We start from the raw sequence: 27,917 nt of genomic DNA on the forward strand, positions 1-27,917 counted from the left end.
GGGAGAATGCTCGGTATGCTTAAAGAAAAGCAAGGGGACGGAACAGAGTAAGCGAGGGGAGAAGGTGACGATCAAAGTCCAAGTGGTAACAAAGTTGAGTCACTTCAGCCTGGAGGCCCTGGGGAGGCCTTTCCCTTTGGTTCTCTGGGGAGCCTCTGCAGGGGTGCAAGCAGAGGTGTGGCACGATCGAACTTAGGGTTTCAAAGGATCACCCTCACTTGATCGTTGAGACTACACTGTAGGGGAAGGGGAGAAGCGGAAAGCCCTATTAGGAGGCCAGTGAGTGATGATGAGAGGGCGGGGGAGCCACGGAGGCGATGAGGTGACGGGTTGTGGTGGGTGCCGCACATTCATCGGGGGCAGAGCTGATGGAGTCGCCTGATGGATCAGACACAGGTTGTGAGAGAAGGAAAGAAGCCACGGACAACCCTAAGGCTTTTGTCCTGACCTGTAGGAGGGGGAGTAGCACGGCCTTCACTGAGACGAGGAAGGCTGTGGGCAGGGCAGTTTGAAGGGGATGATGATGAGCTGAGGCTTGGACGAGCTGGTAAGGACTTAAGGTCTTCGGGTGGAGGTGTGCAAGTCGGCAGCTGGGCACGTGGCCCTGAGGTCCAGAGGGAAAGTGTGCTGAGGTACGAACTTGGGATTATTGTATGCGACGTTGATACTGCTACTGCTAATAATCCAATTTACTTCCGTGGTCAGAACAAATACTCATAGCAATAATAAAATTTACATACACATACACGCACGCGCGCGCGCACACACACTGTCCTTCTACACAGAGAAGAATAAGACCAAGAACCATGAAGCAAAATGCTGACCGAGTCAATGATCATGTTCATTTCAACCACTTGAATGAAATGAAGAAAAACTACATCCATCGTTTCTTCCCAAGATGGGGACTTGGTCTTTTGTAAATATTTACAGGAGTCTGAAAGTGATCATGTGAAAGAGAAATGAGCTTGCAAGCTGGGATACACCATCTAGAGAGTTTTCAGATCTTGAGAAACATCATATATTGCTTACTGAAGGAAACAATGCTGGCTCAGATAAGCTGCAGTGAAAGAAGTGTCAACGGAACAGTCTTTCATGTCTAAATCTTTCTGCCTTTTTCATCTCCAAGAGTATTAAGTGTCCCAAAGTTTCCTTTCCAGATTCTGTTTCTTAATGCCTGACACCAGGCAAGGTTGCTGGGGGCTGGGGGAAAGAGGTGGGTGGAAGTTCCACAGCTGTGGAAGATGATGCAACTTTGAAAAATTCATCTCACCGAAAAATGGAAAACATTCTAAAGCCACTGATAAACCTGCATTAGAGATGCTGCCAACGCCCCAGCCCCCAAGCCTCCTGGCACAAACATCAAAGCAAAAGTTTCAGCACTAAATCGAATTAGAGAACATTCCGTAAGCACAGCATGAGTGTAGCTTATTACAATCTGGAAAATTCCACAGAATTTGTCAAATCCGAAGTCAAGCTATGGTGCTCAGAAGCATACCACAGTAGACATCACCAACAGCCACAAGGGCCACGGCTCTGGGTGTGTTGCTGTGGCAACCGCGTACCCAGCAGCCACAGGCTGTCTGCCTCTCCCCAACCCGGAACCAGAGGTAGAAGGAAAGAGCCAGCTTCCCGATGGTAACCCCCAGGGAGTCTCAGCACAGCCCGTCTCCATCACACACACGCGCGGGAGGCTTCCTTTCGGCACTCTGAAACCATTCCCACCCGGCTCCCAGAGCAACAGCACACAGCCCTTCCCGCTACTGCAGAACCAGCCGACACACCCAGGCACGAAGCACGGGAGAAATGGACAAGGAGAAGCGAAAGATGAGCTGGGTCCAGCCGTGAGGGGCTTTTCGGGGGGTGGAGGGGAACGGAGAAGGGCAGGGCTATCTGAAAAGTCATACAGAGGCACATTCCGTAGAGAGATGAGTCAGAGAAGCCGCAAAGCGAGCCTTTCCAGGAAAGCAGTTCCCCCACGGAGGGAGGACCTCGAAGGGGAGAGGGCAGCCAGCCAGCATGTGAGGACACTGGCACCCTGAAAGAGGCATCGGAAGTCGCAGATGCCAAGCCCTACAACGGCCTTTTGGGTGCTCCACACTGTGTTCAAAGAAAGCAAAAACTGTCGCACATACCTTCTCCACTGGTAGAAAGTCATTCTCTACTTCAATCGACCTTGGTCTTAGTTTTATTGGTTTGTCTTTGAATATATCTCCAAAGCCCACTCCCTTAACTTTCTTCGGCTGGATGGCTGCGGTTGCGACTGTCCCGTTGGCACCTTCGGATTTGGTACTGCTCGAGTCACCCCCATCACTCTCGGAGCCTGTGGTTTCCCTTAAACCTGTCAAGAGTGGGGACGGGGAGAGAAAGAGCTCAGACATCAGCCGCAGCCGTGAAGCACCTCACAGCCAGCCAGGAACCACCTCTGACAGTGTTTCTGGGCACAGGGTAACCTGCACTGGGACTTTTCATTTAGTGTGTCGAATATGTTGCATTTGGGTGGCTCTGAGTTTTGTTCGATCTCCCCACCCCCCCAGCCTTTAATTTAAGTGAATCCAGATTCTTCAAAAGAATCTCATTTCAAAGCCAATCTCTCTGTAAGTGTGACATTTCACCTCTCTTCAGCCGGAGCCTGATTCTGATACAAGCTTGTTTTGCCACAATCTGGGCAATAACATCCCTTCCCACCCTGTTCTCGCCTCCCCCTCCAGTCAGTACCACATACTGTACCTCCAATCTCTATGACTCATGGCAATTAGCAATTAGCAACGAAAGTAAGATTTCCTAAAGAGAGACTGAAAAGCTAAAAGCCATTTAAACAAATTAGCAATTAAAGAAACCACACAAAATTATGACTGCCAAAGAATTAAATCTCTTTGGATGGCTTCACAAGGAATAAATGCATGGAGACATGTTTCTCTAGGAAAGCATGAAACCAAACTTGACATTGAGACGCTTTCACTGGCAAGATGATTATGTTTGTTAGAGAGGGAAAGGAAGCTGCCCTTTCGGAGGCCAGAGGCCCCCAAGCCTACCGCTCTTCTTCCCTCCTTTAATACCGTCATTTTCCCAAAGATGAATCCCTTTCTGGGGACATGACACTCTTCCTTTGACCTCTTGTGGCATGTGTTGGAAGTCAACAAATAGTCATCAGCAAAACAACATGAACACTTACCTCCCAGATTCTTTTTTCCCCAGGCTCTGCCCACAATCATGCTCCTAAAAGGAAGAGCCTGTTTGTTTCCTAGTTAATTTCTGGGTGTACATTCTGACTTCGAAAGTCAGTACACCAGTCATGCCATCAAAGGGCGGGATTCAAAGGATATTTTATGGAGTACTAGTCTGCCATTCAATCTGTCTCTGAAACCTCTAGCTGTAGAGAATAGTTCCTGAACATTTACTATATATCCCCTGATGACAGCAATGCCCTTGATGAAAGCACATCGTCCAACTTTGTTCCGTATTAGCCAATCGTGCGCTATCTTGCTATAGGAAAGGTGGCCTCCTAGTACATAAGAACAATACACCAAATAATTGCTCACATAAAGTTTTATAAAATGTCGAAGTCATTCAAATAAAGAGGTCTCAGGGCAGGAAGAAACTGTTAAATGAAAACAGACAAAATATAGAAAGGTCATTATAAATTGCTAACAAGTTTCAAAATCAAATCCTTAAAATTAAAACAACGGCTGTGTTTGTTGCTGCTGCTGTTTTCAATAAAATGGTTATTTCTAAGCCAAAAAGGAAGGGGGGAGGAGGAAGATCCCTGGTGTACATTGTAATTAGCTAAAGAATAGCATGTGTGAGCAAGAGCAGAGGGCAGGGCACTAAGAAGCGGTCTACAGCAGAGGGGTCAGCCGCACTTTCTCGGACTGGATCCGAGTGTGCAAACACGGAGAACCCCTCTGGATTAGCTATCCATTTGTGTGTTTATTTGTTCATTGTTTTTGGAGATATCCCTGCTGGAGATATAATTCTGGAGTCTAAATATTGTGTCATTTCCCCTTTAACATGTTCTCATTTTGCCGTATGGATTCCTTCTATGTGATAAATGGCTTGTATATACTTTTCGGGGTTGGAAAGAACCATTTGAAGGTGGAATAAAGAAACAGTTAGTGGAAAGAAATCATTACCATCCTGCTCTCCCCACCACCAGCACCAGCACCAGCACCAGCACCAGCACCAGCACCAGCACCAGCACCACCAGCACCAGCACCACCAGCAGCAGAGGGCAGCAGGGCAAATGGTTTAGGACAAGTCTGTTTGATATATTTTCAACCGCTGCCATTCGGAGTTCACTGAGCTTCTGGTTTCAGGGATTCGCTGCCTTCCAGGCTCCTCTTAATGAGTTTATATTAATCACCGTGAGAAACGCTCTTCACATTACGCAGGGAGAGGTGGCGCAGTCACTCAACCACATAAGCACGGACCGGGAAGGCAACACACAGGAGATCTGTCTTCCAGACATTCTGGCAGCCTGCTTCCATCACTTTGAAGTATGTAAACTATATAGCTCCATGTCTGGGTTGGTGAAATAACTCAAAACCTAGTTCCTTCCCTTTGGAGGGAAAGAAAGGTGACTTTTCATTTGTAGGTCAGTTTGGTGCTGTATCTTTTAGCTACTGGTGCCCATCACACACTATCCCGTAAAATGTCCCAGCATCACGCTCAGAGTGCCAGGTGATGCCCACAAGCAGTACAGGCCCGAGTGGGCTGTGGGCTGGGGACGGCTCACAAAGGGGTCACTACTGTTGCACAGGGAGGTCAGTACAGGAACTGTGCATGTTTAGAAGCGCTTAGAGCACTGTGCGCCAGCGTGACTTCAGACGTGTGGCCACTGGACTGGTCTGGGTGGCTAGGGAATAGACCAATCCTGGTCAAACGCCTGTGTGGAGGCGCAGATGGCACATCGCATGCGTAGTAAAGTCATGTCTACCAAGACCAGGTACCTGTCCTTGGGGGAGTGGAAATAAAAATACCTTCGTCACTTCTGTATACGTAGGCACGTACGCCTGTGTGCACATGCATGCACATTTTCCTTCAAGGGGAAAAAAAAAAAGAAGAAAGCCTCGAATTTTCTTTGTTACGTGGCTGGCCAGATAACTTAACAAATTACACTTTCGTGGAATTTACCTTAATAGTCACGCATGGATCAATTCAGATCTGTGAGCCATTTCTGTTTAAATTTAAAACTCCCATGTACGGTGCTATTCAGTGGCAGGAACTGTTCTAAGGGCATCAGGAAATCCATTCGTTAATCTCATTCACTTCCTTCCCCTCAACTTTTGGCAGCTTTATTTCACAACACAAAAGGCTATACACGTAGGTCCTGCCAAAGGAAGGCTGTCGTGGGGTGATTGGCCGCGAGCAAAGCAGAACACCATTTCTGGCAGGGAATGTCATGCCAAAGTCTTATTTCTCTGAACAACACAATGAAGAAATGGTTTACTGGTTTCCAATGGCCCCTCAGGAAAAGCAGTGACCACGAGAGGATGACAGCTCCAGGGAAAGCCATGTGACACCACCCAGGGGCCCGGAGATACTGGTACAAATATGTACACCAGGACCAGTGCGACCGGTCCCTTCCCTGCACGCATGATTCATGCACGCATGTCACACACATGGCGGAGGCACAAAGCGAACAAGAAAGCGCCAGGGCTGGTGATGACAATGCCCCCGCAGCACACACCAAGGAGACAGCACTTATTCAGGCAGATAAGTCCATGTCCTTGGAGCAGAAATTCACACGGACACGTGGCAGAAGCAGGAACAGCTCAGGGAAGTGCGGCCGCGTCAAGAACCACGAGTACCCGGATCTTAGCTTTACAATTGTCTCCTGCTGTTAAGGTCACTCACTGTAATAGCGTCTGTGGCCCTCCGTCTTTCCCGGTGCAGCTCGGTACAGAATTGTCCCTTCAAAGGTAGTCTTTCCTGACAGTGAATGAGAGAAGAGAAGGGGAGAGAAAAACAAGAGGGGGGAAAGGGGAGCAAATGATGGCAAAAGAAGGAAGAGGAAGAGTCTTTAACTGAACTTGCCTTCAGTGAATCCGCTGTAAGAGTTTTATCGGCAAATTAATTAGAGACCATTAGGCAGAATTTAAGAATGTTACAGAATGAGCCCAAAGTCCCCACGCAACGAGCACCCGGTATCGGGCTCGCCTCTGCACATGACTGGCATGTTGATTATGCCCAATTTAAACCTGGAGCCATTTCCACATTTTAGCTCAAGAACAGGGAAACCTCAGTTAACCGAAGGAAATTCCAATTAACCAGAGTCCTCAATGAACTCAGCTGTACAGTACAAACTTCTGTTTGGAGAGTATGGCCCATGCATAATACAGATTTAGGCCCATTATCTTTTATCTTCTACCCCCAGAGCCCTGTAGGATACAAATGGATATCCATGACCCCAAGATTCTTAAAAAAAAAAAAAAAAAAAAAGGCACAGAATTCTCTTTAAGGATTTTTACCCTTGGTACCTTTCAGCAAGAAAAGGTACTAATATGCTAGAGGGAGGTTTTCACCACTGAGGTTTAAAACCAGTAGTGGCATTCGTGTAGATGTTAGGGGTTTTCTGCTTAGCACTGAGGACACCAGAAAACTCTGTTTTTCTTGGAACACCTTAATTCACCTTTTACCATATCAGTCATGAAACGGTACTTAAGCGTGAGGACATAGGACTCACTCACTGTCAAATGTCAAATTTTCTCTTTTTTTGTTGTTGTTACAAGTAGAGGTTATCAATAGCATAGGACTAGACACACAGCTAAAGGCCAAATTTCTCTGGAATCATGAACAAGTACAGAAAATACACACACTGCCCTAGTTTGAGTGTACACACACACACACACACACACACACACACACACACCCCTTCCAGAGAATACCAATGGCAAGTGAATGGCTTGCTAAAGGCAAACTCAATTAATATACGCATTACTCTACATTACCCAACAAATAGGTTATTTTATGGCTTATAAGCTAAATATCAAACTGGAGGCCAGTCCTAAGGCTAACTCATAATAACTCTGAGGGAGGGAAAGGCAGACTATGTTTACAAAGAGAGGAACTGAAAGGGAGGGAGTGACTTGCCCCACTTCTTAGAAAATTCTGTAGGAAAATGGAAAACCCCAATAGGAGCCAACAAGTCAGCTTGTGGGCCGCGTTGTTCCTCATACATGAAGAGAACTGTGAGTGATCCGGTCAGCGACTGAAATGCCCTTGCGCATGTCCCATTTCCATGTCCTACGGGCATGACGGGACACCCCTGCTCTGTGAAATCTGCCCTTTATGACAAATGTGCTCTGTCCAATGAAAGCAAAAATTGAGATGTTCAAAATCACTGGCTACATAAGAACCGTCCAAAGAAACAACCAAGTGTTTCAAAGGTTCTCGTTAGATGTGCAGCTCTTGAGGGCTCTGATGCCGAAGGATGGAGCAAGTAACAGCGGTTGTTTGCTTTGGGCAAATTTTTATTCTGCTTCGCTCTGGTCATTAAGGGGACAGTACTCCTAAGGAATGCAGATGTTTTGCAAGCAAGGCCCTCCCAAACTTAACAGCAAGGCTCCTCTCCGCGTCAGAAAAAGTAAGCGTAAGAAGAAGAAATCAGTATTTTGATAATGTCCCTCCAAGTACAACAGAACCTCCCTGTGTTCTTCCCTAGGACCAAGTCTGAGGGTCACTGAGAGACCCCACGGCTCTCATGTCTCCGAATGGCCAAGCATTTGTGCAAAGCCCCCTGCACACGGGCAGCAGGGGGCCAGGAAATGGAGCCTGGCTGGGGCTGAGTGAGGACACACTTGCTCTAGCTAAAGAGCAGAAGAGGGGCGCCTGAGTGGCTCAGTTGGTTGAGCATCTGACTCTTGATTTCGGTTCAGGTCACGATCCCAGGATAGTGGGATAAAGGCCTGTGTCGGGCTCCTTGCTGAGCATGGAGCCTGCTTACGATTCTCTTTCTCTCCCTCTCAAGTAACAAAACAAAACAAAACAAAATAAAAAGCAAAAGAGACGGGCGTCTGGAAGAAAGCTCATGAATATAAGTGCTGTTTATTCTACTGGGAGAAATACTCTAGTATCACTATTAAATATTAATACTTAAAGGCAGCAAATACTGCAAAAAGGAAGAATTTTAGATTTTCAACAGAAAATCCTATGCTTACGATAGCAACTAATTTTGCCTGAAACGGTTTCATCAATGTGCTAATTGCTCTCCACTGCTAACAGAAGATCATACACAAAACAAACACCATCTAATATTAAAAAGAACAGAAAGGACAAGATAAAAAAGAACAATTTGTTTCTTAGAACTAATGAAATACAGTATTTCTATATCATGAAAGTGGCGTGCCCCATGTTTTAAAAGGCCATCTCCATCTTTGTCTTAGCTTGACAAGCCACTAGAGCATCAGAATCTAAAATTTCCAAATCAGGACTTAAGGAAACAACAAAGTCAATTCAGACTGAAATCCCATGGCTATTAATGGTTATAGAATGGAAATGTAGACCTTCTCCTGCTGAAAATTATGGAAAGTAATTGAAAATGTTTCTGTAGCTAAACAATGTCTCTTAAAAAAAAAAAAAAACTAACAGGAATACTTTTTAGTTTTACACCAATTATTTTAGAATCTGAGAAATTCAAGAATATTAAAAAAGATGTTAGAAACAAGAAAAGGCATGTTTATGCCTTAAATATGAAGCAAAATCTGTCTGAAAATGAGATTGGACAACCGTAATATCTGGATTTGCCTCTAAGTCTAAATAAATCTTATGGATTCAGGATATTCTCTGATTATAATTTAATATAATATCACTATAATTTCTAATTCTGTTTCATATTATTTAGTCAGTATTAGCACATGCAAGGTGGAAAATGAAATTAATCCTGATCTATGATAAGAAGAAGTAATAAGCAGAACTCTACTTCAATTTGAAATTTGTCAGATGCTCTGTGAAAGGGTAAAGTACAGCCCAGAATAAAGGCAATACCAAAGCGTGTGTGGAAAGCCTGCGTGTCACTCATAAGCCATGCCACACCTCAGACTTGGTTTCACTAGACTTTCATGTTCTTATCTGATACCAGGCCGGAAGATCTCTAAATTCCTTTCTAACCCTAATATAGGATTCTGCCTGCACTAGTATTACGACTACTTGGATGTTTCAGTTTGTAAAAACCCAATTAACTCAAGTTTTTTTCACCATTCGTCTGCTACATGGGAGCCCACTTCATTCTTCTAAAACATTCCTTGTTGGTATCACTTTGCAAGCCCTAACAGATCCGGGTGATCATCATCGGTGGCTGCTAACATTCAAAACAAAAGATGGACAGACATTATGAGACTCCATATACATGACACACCACCATCTATGAAGTTTGGGGAAAAAATGTTTTATATCAATTATCAATTAACAGGAACACAGAGTCAATGATATAGCAGAGATGAAATGGCCAAGACTGATAGTGGGAAACTGACGGACAAAGGACCTCAGTTTATTCAGTAAAAAATTACAAGGAAAAAAGGAGACACAGAGGAGGAATCTGTAGAGTTGAAAGACTTGAGACATAATCTGATTATAATCAGACACAAATTACAACGCATGTACCTTCTGTGGATACACATCCAAACTAACAAATTATGCTAAAAACAGAAGACCACGAGGGGAAAGCGAACACTGACTGCACATTTAATGCCACTCAGGAACTGCCATTATTATTTTGGTGTGATCAGGTATTTTAAGGCACCCTCTTACTGATACATATTGAAATATTTACGGATGAAATTACATGGTATCTGGAGTTTGCTTCAGAATAATACGGGGGAAGACTGTGCAGCAGTATAAATCCAATGAAGGGGCCGGAGGCTGGTAACCGCTGAAGCCGGGTGATGAACACACAGGTTCATTAGTTACACTGTTCTCTCGACTTGTATGAAATGTTAGAAATTCTCTATAATAACATGTTTATAAAAATATCTGAAAAAATACCTTTCATGTTTCATAAATCCTATAAAACAGAACTGTTTTCAAATTTAAATATGCAGCAAAAAGTTTCTGCTACTACACAGCTATGAATTTTCTTATCTGAGATAAAAGGTTTAAATCAACCTATCAACCAACACAATTACTGTAAGTCTTTCCTTGACAGATTAGATTACCCTAAACACAGATCTAAAGTTCAGAGATTTTCATAATAAACCACCATATATAAAAATACATCAGGGTAAAAGAAAAGCAGGTTCAAGCAATTTGCACCTGTCATTCAAAGATGAAAATGCGTCCTGTGAGTAACAAAGGATTCAGCAAGTGCTTATTGAACCCCTGGCCTGTGTTAAGCTGTCCCGGCACACTTCCTCATAAATGTAATGCAAGGTTTCTTCTATCACATGCATCTGCTGCTTGACAAAACACAACTTAATAACTATGCTCAAATACTTTCTGGAAATAGAAATCTGAAGAGTACAAATACCAAATAATTATGTACACATATAAGTGTGAGCGTGTGTGTGCCCAAGACAGTGATATACAAGGACACGCTGTACACAAAGCTTTCTTCATATGCACCCGGATGCAGATTTTATCTGTCATAAAAAAAAAACCTCACCCTGATGTCTGGTAGCATTTAAATTAAGAGGATTTTTAGGATGCCATCAGCCTCTCTAAAAATCAACAAAATGGCACAAACATTAGGAATATTAAGTGGGCCGTCCTAACAAAGACCTTGATTAAATACAGTTGCACTCATACCAGAGGAAAACCTAGATGCCCTCTGTGCATCAGCTACGTTTGTCTTTCTCAGTTTTATGATAAAAGTAAATAGGCATTAACTACAGTCACACAAGATGTTATCTCCGGGGAAAATCGGGTGATGGGCACATGAGATCTCTCTGTACACTTCTGGTTTGTTTGTGTGTTTGCTTTGCAACTTCCTGTGAATCTATCATTATTTTACGATTTAAAAAGTTAAAGCATGTTGAAACTACTGATGCCATTCTCTGGCAGTAGAGAATAAGTAGAATCATTCTAACACCAAAGGTCCCACTTAAACAAGTCCTCCCAGTATACATAACTTCTGCATGTGATCTGATCTACATTTTATACCTTTTACCATCTGATACACATTTTATCATCAGAGTGTAAGCAGCTACTGAAAAGCCCATCAGAACTTGAGAGATGCCCTTTCTCTTTCAGGGGATTACTTCAAGTTAGCAAGCAGGGACGTTACCATCACATCTGCCTTTCTAGGAAGTCCTTTGTGACCACCATTAGTCCCCATATCCCTACGCGACTGGTCTCTCCGCCTCTGTAAACCATTTTTCTCAGACACCCATGGAGCACCTGGAGCATCTTCCTGAACTGGTTTCTGCACCCAGTTTCTGTAATGTGAGCTGACTGAAGGCAGGGACCCCACCCGATTTGTCTCTGCATATCTTCAGTGCCTTGTGCAGTGTCTTAGTAACAACAGGGGCTCAGTAAAGGTTGAATGAGTGAGGAATAGAAGAGGAGGGAGGAAGGAAGGAAGGAAGGAGGGAGGGAGGGAGGAAGGAAGGATGGACGGATAGATATGGGCAGACAGACGGAGAGGTGGATGGCTGGGCCCTTACCAAAGCTCTGTAGTTCTTTCAGAAGCATCTATCCTTGTTAGGAGACCAGGCCTCTTCAGGGACCTCAAAAGCCCCTCAACAAGGGACAGATCCTGAGGTAACTAAACATGGCTGCTGCAACTGTAGGCTCCCCTAGTCCTGAAACGGAGGGCTTCTGACTCAAGGAGTGTTGGGGAGAACAGCTTCTCCAGGAGAAACAGCCCTTTCCAAGTATGTGAAAGAAGGCTAAGTGACCGGTGGAGACCATTCCACTCAGTCTCCTAACCTGCTGCCCCAGGAATTCTAGCACCAAGTGCTTTGGGCTGAGGGAGTCAGACAGGATCAAAAGTCCCTACTATTAACTTAGAGCGGGAGGGGCCAGTTTATTTCAATAGTTCCCAAAATACAAAAGGCGTTACTTCTCTGACCCTTCAGCTCTGAAAGCACAGGTAACATGGCATGATACCAAGAGGTCAAGGTTCTCCCAAAGAGGCTGTCCAATGCCTCCCCAGAGCTCTTCTTCTGCCTCAGCCAAGGAATCCCAAAGTAACTTCCACACGCAGAGACAGCGCTTCGGTGAGCATGGGCCAAGTGGTGTATGGCAGCCACAATGTACAAAATGGCTACATCCCAAGCTTTGTCAAGATGAACGATGAAAGTGACCGTTTACGGACAGCCATATAGGGGCGACGTGATTTATATACATCACTGCCATTAGAACTCATAATACACTTCCCCCGGGAGATAATGGTATGATGACCCGATTTGGCCCTCCCTTCAAGAAATCCCATTTGATCCACAACATCCTTGAGGTACAGCATTGTCATTATAGGACTCCATTACCAGGTACCACTGGGAGGCAGAGAATCCCCTCACCCCAAGCCAGAGAAAGCAGCAGGAGCTCCAAGATGCTTTATTTGCTCCAAAATCACCTCCCGTCTTTCTTACCATAGACCCTAGGATGGAACAGAGTTCAGGGGTGGGGCGGGGTCCCCGGCTTTGGTAGCAGAGGGAAAGGGTATAGGCGAAGCCTATGAGCCAACCAGCCAGAGCTGCCGTTTCTGTGTATGTCAGGCCATAGGAGCCCATGCTACTGAGAGACCAAGCAAAGAAGGCCCCTTGAGCACTTCTCCAGAAGTGGCTTTACCTCCAAACTGGGAATCTGTCCATCGTACTACTGGTTAAATAAGAGAGACACAACTAACTTGGGGCCACCACTCAAGTCAGACTTTCCCAAGTGGAAAAGAAAAGATGTGTTAGGATTATTCTGACAAGACTGAGCTTAAGAGGGAAGTCTACAACCCCAGGTAGTGCCATGCTGCTATGACACAGTCGAGCCTCTGACGACATTCACACCATGACCTTGGCTCAAGACGGCACATGAGATACACAGACGCCCGCGTGGGAAGCTGGGTTAGCGACTGGGAGAACAAAGCTTCCCGGTCCTGACCTTTTGCTCCGTGAGCTGGAAAGGGCAGCAGAGAAGCTGGAGGGAGGAGAGCTTCAGGCCCTGGAGAAAGAAAGACCTGGAGTTCGTTCTCACCGTCGCAGAAAGACACACACGCTCACCCAAGGTGGGGCTGGGCTCTCAGCTGTCTTGTCATACTTGTAAGGAAACTGGCATGCAGTCGTCCCGAACACAACACTGCTCACCACAGCGGGTTGTGTGTGTGTGGGCGTGCCGTTTTTCTCCACGCTCCTCAAGGAATGCTGAGAAATACAGGCTCATTTGGTTCATTTAAAAAAGAACTATCAACTTGCAGGGGGTGACACTTTAGAAGTGTACGGAAGCAGAGTAATGTGAACCACAGGGCAGTATGACAGGGTATGAAGGCTGACGGTCACCTATCCGGGGCCACACGGTGTGCATCCGCACACACATAAAGGGGGGCGGTTCACACCTTTACCATGATAACCTGCTAAACCACAGGGGTTAAGGCAGCATAGCCAAGAGGGTACGCGTGAGCTTCGGTCACTGTCACTCGGCAGAGGCTACAGAACAGAGGGGCGGCTAGAGCAGCGCCCATGGGTACTTGCACTCCCTTCCTGCATGGGGGGAGGGGGGGGGGAGCTTCCTTACTTGACTTGGAGAGCTGCTCATCCTGGGAAATGCCCAGGTCATCCGACTCCCCTGACAGCTCCTTGATGAAGTTGGAAGGAAACATTCCGGTCTTTCCATTGAGAACGCCTTCCCACCATCCTTCTTCCACCTGCAAAGAGGCCAACAGAAGAACAGAGATGCGGGGTTCGGGTTAGACACTGTGGTTCCCAGCTTTCTCTCCCACCCGTACGGTGCACAGTGCACAGTGCAAAGCCCACACAGGGGGAGCGGAAGGACCCAGAGTTTACAAATTAGCAAGGAATGAGATCGCCAACCTCCCAGAGTCTTGAGACCCAGACTCGGAGCTGGGGGCCACAAACGCACATAGCAAAGAATGAACACTTTGATTTCACTAATCTCAAACTACCATTTGGCATTTCCTTTGCTTACAAAATGTAGGCAACACAGTAATAGGAAAAGGGCCTGTGACTGGTCACCAAGCAACTCTTGGACATTTTCACGTCACATCACAGAGGCTGTGGGTACCTCAGGAGATCATGTGCACCCATCACTACTATGAAGTGGTGACAGTTACCAACCTGCTGGGGACCTCGTTGTTTAATGTGTTCACAGGGGAATTATATGCTAATTATAAGAAGAAGTTACACTTAGATTATCATATCAAAATTTGCTTTTAAAATAGCTTGATAGCTACTGCGACGGTTCCCTTTATCACCGTACGTTGTATTTTATGCATCTAAAACCATTATTTAACACCTGACCATGGCTTCCCCAGACTACCCAAACTAACTAGGTGGCCTAACAAAATCAACTAAGAAGCCCCGAGCTACAAACTCAGTTGGAAGGTAGAACTCCCTGCAGGTTTCTGAAGCGTTCTAGATAACCCTGAGAAGAGCTGTGACTGGTGAAGGGAGGCAGGGAGGGCGGCCAGACTGCAGTCCTCTGGGTCGGGGAGTGAGGCCGGAACTGGGGGAGCAGAGACAATGGAGAAGGCAGGTATGGGTTGGAAGGCCCCGCGAGCTATGAGCTGGTCTTAAACAACCAATTCACTGGGACGAGCAAGAGGAAGGTAAAAAGTCATTCCGACATTTTGTGATGGAGCCACTAAGAGAACAGCGAGATAGCTTCTTGGAGGAAAGTAACAGGACATTCTGAGCACAAGCAAGCATGAAGGTACTTGTGTGGTGTGATATATAACAGAAAGAGACCCTGAACCTTTGGAATTTTTTTTTTTTTTTTACCACATGCATATACCACCAATTCAAATGGATAAATACAATTTAACAGCTAAAGCAATTAAAACAAAAAAGATAAAGGATATTAGAGTCAAAAGTCCAGTTCAAATCCTACTGAAGCTTGGCCATTGTATGACCTCAAATCTCCTACCAAACCAAACCCTGGGTTCCTATCTTTACAGTGGGGATAATGAATATCAGTCTTAGAGATAAATGTACTACGACTCTACACTAGGGGCTAGGGACCCAGAACTGTACAGGACATTGCTGTTTTTTCCCTCAAGCAGTTAACCACGTACCAGAGGCATGTGGCAGAAAGCGGGGAGAGGACCAGTGTGACCAAAAAAACAAAACAAAAAAAAACGAAACTAGTAACGGGAGGTGAACAGATGGGAAAAATGCCATGACTCAGCACAGAGCAGACTTGTGACACAAAGTCGAGCTCATGGAGATTTGGGAAGCTACAGGAAGCCTTTGAGAAGAAATGAAATTAAGGTTGGCCTTGAAGAGGATGAGTGGTAGATATAAGCAGAAGGGGGTGTGTGAGACACTCCAGAAAGTGGGGAGCTGACGGAACCTGTGCAGTAGAGACCATCAGAATGCTGTGTGGAGCATCTGGTAGGGAACTCATGGAATACAGACTTGCAGAGTGGCGATTATATCTGTGTGATCACAGAATCTTCGGGAAAGAATCCAGACATCGACGCACAACTGTCCCAGTGACTACTCAATACCAAATCGTGGCATTTAACAGCATTTCGGTTGAAACCGTTCCATGTTTCTATGCCAACTCCACTGATATGTGTTATTCTTTCAAGGAGCTTTTTATAGGATTAGGATAGTTGGGAAAATTCGCCATGAGCCTGAATATAAATAGTCACCGGATTTATAGCAGGGGTCCTTTGTACTTGTCCTTAATAAGGGCCCATAAAATGACCTTCTTCCTCCCGGAACCACAGGGCAGGAGGCAAAACCAAGGGCACAGACCACAAATGAGCAGTCCCTAGCGCAACCCCCGACAGCGCAGGGTGGCTGGGCCAATTCCATTTGATTCCGTTTGACGGTGTCTAAAACAGTAACCAGCAGCTCCGGCCTGAGATCCCTGAAGGAAGTGCTCTTGCTGTGTGGGACCGGTTAGCCGCCTGCTGGGAAAACAGGGGTGTCTTTACTTCACCACACCCCCAGACGCCTGTATCAGCGTCCCAGCACAGTCTGAGAGGGGTGGCCCAGAGGGAAAGAGCAGAGGTCTATTATTAGCCACGCAGTGAGTGGAGGGGCAGGCAATATGACCCCTGCTCACTGCCTGGGGGGTACACTCGCCGTCACTGGCGCCATGGCAGTGGGGGTGGGGTGCGTTGCCTGGCCCCCATACCGGTGAGACAGCTTCAGTAGTGTTTCTTCCTATACCCTGCTGCTTTAGTGGCAAGATTCAGGCTAGAGCTAGGGGGCAAAAATGATCCTCACCCTCCAACTGCTACTCCTCAGCAGTATTCTAGAGTTCAAATTCCTGTATTAAGACGAAGACGTGGAAGCCCAGAGGGATTACATTCATTCAGTCATTCAAAGAGGAAAGCATAGAACCTGGCACTTTGAATGAATCAGTGAATGAAAAGCAGGGACATCATTAGAGGACACCCTCCATGTGGGTCTATGAAGCCCTGATTCCCCCACCAAAGGATCTGCCCTACTGTGAGGAGCAAAAAGGACAAACGGACATGACTACAGTAGCCACTGTTCTTAGTTAAGTACCGCCAGGCCCAGGTCCGTGTGCTCCTCTCTATCCGACCACTATTTGCTAAGCACCCTGTCCGGCACTGCCCTAGGACCCTGGGGCAGACTCATTGGAGAATGAAATAAACACACCGTGTTGAGAAGCTCTGCACCGAGGAAAGAACTTACAGAGCCCGTGCACCCCCCGCTTAGAACTCAAGCTGGCTTATGTTTGTTTCTATATTTAAAAGAAAGCAATGTGTCCCTTTGGAATCAAGTGTGGATTATGGATGTTACCAAGGCCTTACAATATCTGCCCCAAGGAGAATAACAAAAGAGAACCGAGACCTACTTTCTCCCCCACCAACACACACAGCAACAGCCTTCTGCAGCCCTTGGCTCTAGGTTGAGAACAGCACCCACACCCTGTGTCCCTGTGACCAACCCAGGCAGCTCTGGAGCCCACGGCTCTGTCCCGAGAGAGACAACCCCAATTCGGCCCAGAGCTGGGAACAGGGTGGCTTACCCCTCGCTGTGTCTGAGAAAGAAAAACAGAGTAAAATCACTTCAACGGTTTGCACTGGGGGCCTTGCAACTCCCACGTCTTCACAATCACCAGCCGCTAAGTGGGTTCACCGCCCAAGGAGAGCACTTCGAGCTTTTAGCCCTGTTGGAAGCTGGGGGAGCAGCCGGGTGAATTTCAGCACTTCCAGCCAATTTTGTACACATTATCTACATTTGTAAGGCACTAAAGAGGATGCCTGTGAATACAAAGATGACCATGCTGTCTGGGGTACATGTAGCTGTTCAGAACAGTTTCCACTTAACCACCGTTCAAGTTTTATCTGTCCTTCCCAGGTCTGAAGTCTACCTTCAGGGGACCATTTAGGGGCTGCGATAGCTTTTTACATGCAAGTAACCCTTTGGAGCCCACACCTCGCTGAGAGGCACACTGGAGGGGTAGGTGTCAGGGAATCGCAGGGCAGGAAAAGGCACGCAGGCAAATGAGGTCAGCTTCATTGTTCCGCGCGAGCTGTATCATTAGCATTCTTTCCAGAAAGGAAAATGGAAGAATCCAGCTTTAAGGGAAGGCCCACACCTTACCATTACTAAAACTTTCCTCAAAATGTATTCCGATTTTATAGGTTATATGAATCTATTTCCTCTAGGCTTTCCAATTTGTGGGTCAATAATTGCTCACAATAGTCTCTATCCATCCCTTGTATTTCTGTGTTTATCAGGCGTAACCTCTCCTCTTTCATTTCTGATTTTGAGTCCTCTTTGTTTCTTGGGCAGTCTAGCTAAAGATGTCTATTTTGTTTAGCTTTTCTTTTTTTTTTTTTTTTTTTTTGTTTTTTTAATGCTTTTTTTTTTTTTAATTTATTTCTGAGAGAGAGGGAGACACAGAATCTGAAACAGGCTCCAGGCCCTGAGCTAGCTGTCAGCACAGAGCCCGACACGGGGCTCGAACCCATGAACCGTGAGATCATGACCTGAGCTGAAGCCAGACGCCTAACCAACTGAGCCACCCAAGGCACCCCTTTGTTTATCTTTTCAAAAGGTCAACTCTTAGTTTCATTGATCTTTCCTATTATCTTTACAGACTCCATTTCATTTATTTATGCTCTGATCTTTGATGCCTCCTTCTTTCTACCAATCTTGCACTTCATTTGTTCTTTTCCTAGTTCTTTGAGGGCATTATGCTGAGTGAAATAAGTCAGAGAAAGACAAATACTATATAATCTCACTTATATGTGGAATTTTAAACAAACACCAAAAAACCGCAAACTCATGGATACAAAGAACAGACTGGTGGTTGCCAGAGGCAGGGGCTGTGAGGACGTGAAATAGGTGAAGGTGGTCAAAGTGTACAAAACCCTAGTTATAAGACAACTAAATCCCGGGGATGTAATGTATAGCATCGTGACTATAGTTAACAGTTGCACAGGAGATATTTGAAAGTTGGTAAGCGAATACATCTTAAAAGTTCTCATCACAGGAAAAAAAATTGTAACTATGTGTGGTGATGGATGTTAACTAACTCCATTGCTGTAATCATGTCAAAATAGACACTATTCACATATCAAATCATTACGTTGTATGCCTAAAACTAATATAATGCTCTATGTCAATTATATCTCAACAAAACATTTATTCAGAAATAATTAAGTGAGAATTTCCACACTGGCCCTTTCTCCTATCTTTGAGAGGTAAGGGAATATATTTTGGAAATGTTTAAAGCACTAGAAAAATATTTAGTTTTTTAGTTTTTTAATTGAGTTATTTAATTATAATTTAAGTATAATTCATGTAATGCATCCATCTTAACAGTACAAGTCAATCAGCCTTCACAAGTGCATACACCATGTAACTCTCACCTCTATCAGCATACAGAAAATTTCCATCACTCCAGAAAATTCCCTTGTGCTCCTTCCTGGTCAATCTACCTCCTCAAGCAATCACTCATCTGATTTCTATTACCTATGATGGACTTTACCTTCTCTAGAACTTCATGTGAATGTTCTAACACATAGTTTTGCCTTGTGAATATTGCTGAAAAAAAACACAAACTGTTTCTAGAAAACACCTTTTTCTATTAGTGGAATTAGTGAAAAAAAAATATTTTTAAGGGAAGCACTCTCTGAAGGCATAAATACCTACACTATTTTCCTTTGTAGTGGTTTTAAATAACCACCCCCTGTTGATTTGGGGACACAGAAAGCTGGTTGTGCCAAATATAAACGCGTGTTATCTAGGTCCTAAATGCCTGGGCCCGTGTTTCCCCCGACTCCTGCATAGTTCACTGTCTTTCTGGCAAGGCCCCAGGATTCCATATACATAGGAAGGTGAGTTTTTATTCCCTCGTTCGTCTGAGGATAAGCCTATTCCACACGAAAGGGGCCCCTCAAAAGAGAAATCTGCAGGGTAATTCAAAGGGAATGACTTAAGAAACCAGATAATTTCTATTTGAGACTTCGGCAAACTCTGCCCAATGAGACAGAGCAACGTCCGTGATGTTCCTCACAGGGGAAGGGGCTTTGGCAGACATCCTTCAGCAACACGTGACAGTGCTATCCTTCAAAACAGCCCCAGGCTAGACTACAGGTCTCCAAATTCCTCAGTGACTCTATGCTAGGGCCTTACTATCACTCCAACGTGAAAATATGGGCAGAGTAAATTAAGCCAGTAAGATAACCTTTCTGATGAATCAAGATCTTGAAGTTTTGTCCTGTCACTCACTATTCCCAGGTAAGAAAATGGTCTATGGGGGTGTGTTAATCTTAGAAAATCTGTATGTAAGAAACCTTTATTTATTTATTTTTAATGTTTATTTATTTTTGAGAGAGAGAGAGAAAGAAAACATGAGCAGGGGCGGGGGGCAGAGAGAGGGAGACATGAAATCTGAAGCAGGCTCCGGGCTTCGAGCTGTCAGCACAGAGCCCGACGCGGGGCTCGAACCCACGAACCGCGAGACCATGACCTGAGCCGAAGTCGGACGCTTAACCGACTGAGCCACCCAGGCGCCCCTGTAAGAAACCTTTAAATGGGGGTATTCTTTTAAAAGCTCATTGTGGGAGGCACTGTCACTTTTATGTCATCCGCATTTGATCGCTTCCACCAGCTTCTGATTCCTAGACTCCACTCATGCCCTGGGAGGTTCACAGGTCATTCCGGACTCCAGAGCAAGGCTGTACTAACAACCCGTCCTCCTCACTCCAGACCAGCCCCACACCTTACACAGCACACCCCGTGCTTGCTGAATTCATCCAAATACTTCTCACCTTCCACGTGCCCCGCTGTTGAAATTCTTCCTGTTCTAGGAAGCATCTTCTTCACCCTCAGTGAGTGCCTTTGTTGTTCAATTTCTTTCTCATTTGTCAATGCCACTGTCTGCCACTGTAGTACCATCTTGGGTTACCAGTTAGCTTCTTAGCTGTGTGTATCTTACCCTCTCTGACTATATTGAGCATGTGTCTTGGCTGAGATTGTGCTCAGTAAATCTCTGAATCCCTATGAACACCATTTCTGTCACAGAGTAAGCACTCAAATATGTGATAAATCCCACAGCTACGCAAATCCCTTATAAATACACTTAAACTGGCAAATATGTCGCTTATAAAAGCGACAGTTGTAGCCTTTTTTGTATGCTGTTGATTCTAATCTAATCACATTTTCTTCCAATCACGGCTTCCCTCACCTTAATGTGCCCCATCACCTTTGTGCATTACATTATCAGTCATGCCCACCCAACATTACTGGGAGAAATGACTAAAGAACAGCCTAAGCTGTTTGGATTCTCGAATTTTAATCAGCAAATTTTTATACTAATGTTATCTCCTTTTTTGAAAAAATAACAAACCCTTCTAAAGCAAGGGTTGCCTTAATGGGTCAGAATTTAGGTATGCTTTGATCACTTATTAATTAATCCACTTTGAAAGGAACTTGCTTTCTCATGGGCAAGCATAAAACAAAAGGCATCTTTCTTCATATGCAAGTCCTCAAAGTTCTTACACCAAAAATGAAATGGGGATTACCTCCTATTTCGGGTTCCTGGACCCACTTCCAATGTGTGTGTTGGGAGGCGGGTGGTGAGGGAGGTCTCCTAACACCAACAAGCAATTCTCCAAACATCAGCCCAGAGTTCTGCCATTTAACTCAAGTTATTCTGACCCTATCTACCCAGAGACAGCTTTATATCCCACAGGTGAAGAGCTCAGTCCTACGAGACTGCGCCCTTCCCTGCCCCCAACTTCAGACACCGTTCGCAAGGCCAGCTTGTCACCTGTACTTCTGACCCACTGGCTATAAATCAGAAGTTCCCATGTCCCCCACCTCAGGGTCAATTCACTTCCTAGAGCGGATCCCAGAACTCAGAGAAACATTTTACTTACCATACCACAAGTTTATGATAAAAGGATCTAACTCAGGAACAGCCCGATGGAAGACCCGCACAGGGCAAGCATGGGAAAGAGCTTCCGTACCCCCGCCAGGCCCCACACTCCACGCTCCTTCATGTGTTCACCAGCCTAGAAGCTCGCTGAAGCCTGTCCTTTGCCAGTTTTTGGAGGCTTCCTTACACAGGCGAGGTTGATTAATTCACCGGCTGCAGGCAACCGATTTAACCTCCAGCCCCTCTCCCTTCGCCAAGGTCAGTGGGTGGGACTGAACTTTCCAACCTTCTAATTTCCAACTGCAGTCAGCCTCAGTGCCTAGGTGTTTCAAAAGTTACTCATTAACATAACAAAAACGCCTTTAGCACTCTTTTAGGAAAAGTCGTGAGTGTTAGGGGCTCTTTGCCAGAAATGGGAAGACCAGATATATATATTTCTTATTATAATTCACAATATCATAACTGCCCATCTGTACCCACAAAGGTTGTCTGATTGACTTCAAGTTCTGAAGAATTTGAACAGCCTATTTAACTCTAGCTGAAAGAACAAAACCTCACCTGTGGGAACAAGAAGATGCCTAAATCTGGGGCACCTGGGTCGCGCAGTCTGTTAGGCATCTGACTCTTAATTTCAGCTCAGGTCATGATCCCAGGGTTGTGGCATTGAGCGTCCAGCTGGGGCTGAACATAGAGCCTGCCTGAAAGGTGCTCACTCTCGCTCTTTCTCTCTCTCTCCTCTCCTCTCCTCTCCCTTCCTTTCTCCTCCCTCTGCCCCCCATCCCCTACTTGTGCGCGTGCGTGCGCGCTCTCTCTCTCTCTCTCTCTCTCTCTCTAATTAAAAAAAAAAAGCCTAAGTTTCTTGAAAGTCCAAGTTACCATCTTTGCAAACTATAAGGCCAGGTTTGGGATTTTTAGTCTGAAATTGGAGCCATTGGTCTCCAGGGAGCTTAACTAGGGACCAGTGAAAAATACCTCAAAAACAAACCACAAGGAATAAACAAAACCAAGTATCTCTGAGAGAGAGACTGGTTGACCAAGTTCATCGAACTCAGTAGGAAAAGTGACTCCTTTCCCACGCTCTAGATGAAAACAAAGAGGCTTCAATGCACTTTTCAAAAAAAAAAAAAAACGGTCAACAAGCCAGGTTTCCAACCCCAGAGCCCTCAGATGCCATTTCTCCTGACATGCTTGTCTATATGCCTTGTCTGGTCTTGTAATTAGAAGTTTCCATGCACTTATCAGTCCTCTCCATTCTGGACAAAAATGACACAAGTGTGCACTTACAGTTATTTCCTCAAAAATATCTATACCCAAGAACTCAGTCTGCTCTCTTCTCTTTCGAACTGGTAGCCCAGTTCCTTTCGGTTCGCGAAGATGGATCTAGTAATGAGAGCAGAATCAGTGTCGGGCCAGGAGGCAGAGGCATGCAAAGTGCTCTCTTGAGCAACGTGTCTCTGCCAAGGGCACTCACCTCCGACAACCCTGCTCTCCTCGCCCCTTCTTTAAGCCACGGAGCACAGCCCTCTGCTCTGACTGCTAGCCCACCATGTGGTGACATTGGTGTGAAGAGAAAGTTAGTGGTGAGAAGGGATAATGGCGAACAATCTGAAAGTAAAACAACAAAACAAAACAAAACTCCTGCCAAATTAGGTATGGACGAGATGACCACAAGAGAGTGGGGGCAGTGGGCTATAGAATGTCTTGAGTGTTGTTGTGAATCCATTAAAAAAAAAAAAAAAAAATGGGGGCGCCCGGGTGGCTTAGTCGGTTAAGCGTCCGACTTTCGCTCAGGTCATGATCTCACGGTTCGTGGGTTCGAGCCCCGCGTCGGGCTCTGTGCTGACAGCCAGCTCACAGCCTGGAGCCTGTTTCAGTCTGTGACTCCCTCTCTCTCTGACCCTCCCCTGCTCACGCTGTGTCTCTCTCTCCTAGAAATAAATAAAAAACATTAAAAAAAAATTTAAAAAAAAAATGAAGCAATCATGAAGGATGGATGCAGAGAGGATGGAACTCAAACCAGCGAACCCATATTTAAGGAAAACACCTTGGCCCTATGAGCACATGAATGCACATTTTTTTAATTTTAAGGCAAAATAAGATAAGATATATATCACTTATATTAATCAAATTAATTGTGTTAATAAGAGATACATTTAATTTAATTTCCATATACAAAATACCATGTTTTAAGATTCTCTACCTGATTCAACTTTTTTCAAAAAACCAGTCCAGGGCTCCTGGGTGGCTCAGTCGGTTGAGTGCCTGACTTCAGCTCAGGTCATGATCTCACAGTTTGTGAGTTGGAGCCCTGCATTGGGCTCACTGCTGTCAGCACAGAGCCTGCTTTGGATCCTCTGTCCCTTTTCTCTCTCCCCTGCTTGCGCGCTCTATTTCTCACAAATAAATAAAACATTAAAAAAAAAAAAAACAAACCCACCAGTCCACACTTCCAAAAACAAAATCTTCCTGAGTTGTCTGGGTTTTTTTTTCTTTGGGGTAAGGGGGTATGTGTGCATTTGTGTGTGTGTATAGCTTTGCAATACTGTAGAGTCTATTAATCAATCAATAAGAATATAACATTTATATGCACATACACAATATCATTTGTTATATTTTTATTGACGACTGGATTGATTAATTCTATAGTATTGCAAAACTAATACTATGGCCCTACCTCAATCTGTCCCTGTGAATGAAGAGCTTTTATTTATTTGGGATGTTTATCTTTAGTTTTCAGTGGAATGAGAGAGTAACTATCCATTGGTATTTACACATCCATTATAAAAAGGCATATTTTATATTTTGTAGTGACAATGGCCCAATATCTGCAATATTACAAGTACAATGGAATAATGGGGAAATTAATTTTTGATCACATCATTTTTAATATATGGTTTAGGGATGTCTGGGTGGCTCAGTCGGTTGAGTGTGTCTAACTCTTGATTTTGGCTCAGTTCGTGATCCCTCCCTCAGTTGGAGGACTGAGTCCCGTGTCAGGCTCTATGCTGACTGTGGAGCCTGCTTGGGATTCATTCTCTCTGTCTCTCTCTGTCTCTCTCTCTCTCTCTCTGCCCCCCCACCCCGCCTCTGCCCCTCCCCTCAGCTTGTGCTTGTGCCCTCTCTCTCTAAAATTAAAAAAAAAATTAATTTTAAAAAGTAAAAAATAGGGGCGCCTGGGTGGCTCAGTAGGTTGAGCATCCAACTTTGGCTCAGGTCATGATCTCACAGTTTGTGGGTTCAAGCCCCATATCGGGCTCTGTGCTGACAGCTCACTGCCTGGAGCCTGCTTCAGATTCTGTGTCTTACTCTTCTCTCTGCCCCTCCCCTGCTCCCATTCTGTCTCTCAAAATTAAACATTAAAAAATTTTTTAGTATAAAATAAAATATGGTTTAGGGCGCCTGGGTGGCTTAGTTGGTTAAGCGTCCGACTTTCGCTTAGGTCATGATCTCGCGGTTCGTGGGTTCGAGCCCCGCGTCGGGCTCTGTGCTGACTGCCAGCTCAGAGCCTGGAGCCTATTTCAGAGTCTGTATCTCCCTCTCTCTCTGACCCTCCCCTGCTCACGCTGTCTCTCTCTCCTAGAAATAAATAAAAATATAAAAAAATAAAATAAAATAAAATATGGTTTAAAAGGCCAACCTTTACATTTTGTCTTACATAAATATCATAGGCTCCATATTTTTCCTTTTGCCCATCTGCAGCAAGGCCATCATGGAGCCGAGCACTGAAATGGCCGTGAGTGAACAGGATCCCAGTACCACAGGTGGCGAGGACATCCTATGTCATCTAGGCGAGGAGAGTAACACCCTGCAGTCCCTCCTCTCCTTCAGCAATCCACATCCGCTTTCCCTACAGCCAACTGGCAGGTGAGGGTGGCCACTATTTCCCAGAAAGTTGTTAATAATTCTCCTTATCTTGATTTGAATTCTTAAAACATTATTGCAACGCTAGAGGACAAGCCATCTTCTGTGACACAAGCCATTTCAATTCTTGTTCCCTTTCAGTCTTTGATCACATGCACGGGGATATATTTTTCCACAGCTGTGTCCTAGTGTATGCAATGTTGTGTCCTGGTCTATTCATTTATTTTTCAAAAGAATCTCTTCATACTTGCATTTACTTATCCAGCAAGCATTTACTAAAGTATGTATCAGGCTTCAGGCACTATTCCAGGCACCATGTATAGAAAGATAGATCAAACCCAGATCCCTGCTGTCAAAAAGCTCTCAGGTTAGCCGAATTTAATGGAAAATCACAACACACAGTATTGTAATAAAGAAAGATTTAAAGGACTCTGGGTCCACCATCTCAGTCAATATCTTCACAATCTTCTAGAAGGATAATATCACTTAATTCACATAACTATTCCCTCTCTTGATTATTTTTCATTATCACAAGCAATTAATGCATTTCACATATTTTTTTTCTGTTAACCACTTTCTTTGGATACATTCCCAGGAGTGAGATTACTGGCTCAAAGGTTGTTAATTCAGATTTTTACAGCTCTTGCCATTCCTTGCAAAATAGCTTCATATTAGGATCATAAATATGCACAAAGTCGCCACTTCTCCGTATTACCGACAGTCTCACCGCTAAAATGTTTTCTTGAGATTCTCAAAAGCAGGAACGCATTATTGTCTTAATTTGCATTTATTTCATTAATAGCAGCATGGAACAGTTTCTCATGGTAAAGAGTTTTCTTTTCCCTAGTGGGCTTTGTGTGTATGGCAAAATTATCTACCATCTATCATGGTTACAGTACTTTCCTGATATATTTTCATATGTGACATAGAATAACTTTTTATGATCATTTCTTGCAAAATATTTGTCGTTCTCTCTCTTTTTTTTTTAGCTAAACTCGCTGCAAATTATACCAAAATTTTAATTCTGTTTTTAAAAATTAGTCACACTGTTCATTATTTCTTTTAGAATTTCTTCCACGGGTTCGGTCTTAAGAAATGTGTCCCTTGGGGCGCCTGGGTGGCTCAGTCAGTTAAGCGGCTGACTTTGGCTCAGGACATGATCTCACAGTTGGTAAGTTTGAGCCCTGCATTGGGCTCTGTGCTGTCAGCATGAAGCTGGCTTCAAATCCTCGGTCTCCTTTTCTCTCTGCCCCTCCCCCGCTCTCGCGCGCGCGCACGCGCGCTCTCTCTCTCTCTCTCTCAAAAATAATCATTTTTTAAAAAAAGAAAAAAAGGAATGTGTCCCTTGCACTGTTGGCATAAACTTTCTTCTCTGTTGTCCGTTCTTGTTTTGCTCATTCATCTTTCAACAAACGACTCCTAGGTGCCCGACCTGGCAACAGGGATGCAAAATGGTGAGCGAATGACACATTACTACAAATTCCCCAAATCTGGGAAATGGGCAAACGGGCTTACTTTGTGCCCTCCAGGGAGACAAGTACCTTTGTTTGACGCCTTATTTACTATTTATGATCCTCTTAGTGCAGGTGTTAACTGGCAGAAAACCAAAAGGAATGAGAATGATTCTGTTCAGACAGCAATGAAAATAACTCTTGACCACCAGAAATGTAAGTGCCTCATCCCCTAGGAAAGATAACTGCAGAAGTTACAGGTTATCGCCCCGTGGGATACTACATCGTTTTGCATCCAACTGGGCAATCTTACTCAAGCATTTTCAATTTCATTTTTTTAACCATTTTCTCTTTCAAGTCATTGTAAATACTTTCCTCTTCCACAATTCTCTTTGAGCCAACCATACCATCTTGCAGAGCCCCTCGTTAATGAGTTAAATAAAGCTCTGACGCATGCTCACTTGATATATGAATGAATACCGGGCAATCCCTGCTACGTGGCCCCATGCCACCATTCACCTGATCTCCTCCTTGATTTCTAGCGTCCTTTATTTTTTATTTTTATTTTTTGTAAATCATGGGTTTCTGTAACGTCGAATGGTACCCAGGTACCCAAAGCTATCATAGAAGTGTATTTCTATATACAGGTACCTGTGTTGAATCCAAATGAATGGTGAGGTTGTAAGTGTGAAGCCCACTGCCACCTGGGACAGAGGAGGGTAGTCTGCGAAGCCTGTGCCAGTGTGCACTGGGGCACTTTGCCAGCAGGGCTGGCTCCGAGCAGCCAGGACCGAGCAGGAGTAGGGGAAGGTGGTGCAGGGGAAAGAACAAGGGTCTCCAGCCAGGTGGACCTGGCTTGAACACTCAGCCTCGACTGTTCTAGGGTCTTTTGAGCCTCTCTTTTCATCGACAAAGTGAGGCCCTTCGGATGGGCCACCCATGGGCCAAAATGCAAAGAACCTTGTCACCTCTGTCATATACTAGGTCTTCTATAAATGCCACTTCTTTTCCTGCCCTTTGAATCCACAGTGTGCCCCACAATGAATACTGCATTCACCCTCTAGAGACGGCTCAGGCTCGCTCTGAATGGCCAGTCTCCTAGCCGTTGAAGGGGGGGAGGAAAGCCGTGCAGTG

The 27,917-nt window shown here is 44.8% G+C and overlaps 1 protein-coding gene across 6 annotated transcripts in view; it reads right to left on the reverse strand.

The window, feature by feature from the left end:
- The window catches only part of SH3KBP1 (SH3 domain containing kinase binding protein 1), a 330,852-nt gene that overhangs the window by 132,068 nt on the left and 170,867 nt on the right, over window positions 1–27,917 (reverse strand). For 2 of the 6 annotated variants that reach the window (XM_039247392.1, XM_039247390.1), the window contains exons 5-8: window positions 13,654–13,783; window positions 13,024–13,083; window positions 5,854–5,928; window positions 2,133–2,338 (exon numbers count right to left, since the gene is read on the reverse strand). In XM_039247392.1, coding sequence (XP_039103323.1) covers window positions 2,133–2,338; window positions 5,854–5,928; window positions 13,024–13,083; window positions 13,654–13,783 — 471 coding nt within the window. The remainder of the gene's footprint in view (window positions 1–2,132; window positions 2,339–5,853; window positions 5,929–13,023; window positions 13,084–13,653; window positions 13,784–27,917) is intronic. The other 4 variants (XM_039247394.1, XM_039247391.1, XM_039247395.1 and 1 more) reach the window with 2 other exon arrangements.

The sequence above is a fragment of the Hyaena hyaena genome, unplaced genomic scaffold, assembly GCF_003009895.1.
Source record: "Hyaena hyaena isolate Hyena2069 unplaced genomic scaffold, ASM300989v1 scaffold_295, whole genome shotgun sequence".
NCBI lineage: Eukaryota > Metazoa > Chordata > Mammalia > Carnivora > Hyaenidae > Hyaena > Hyaena hyaena.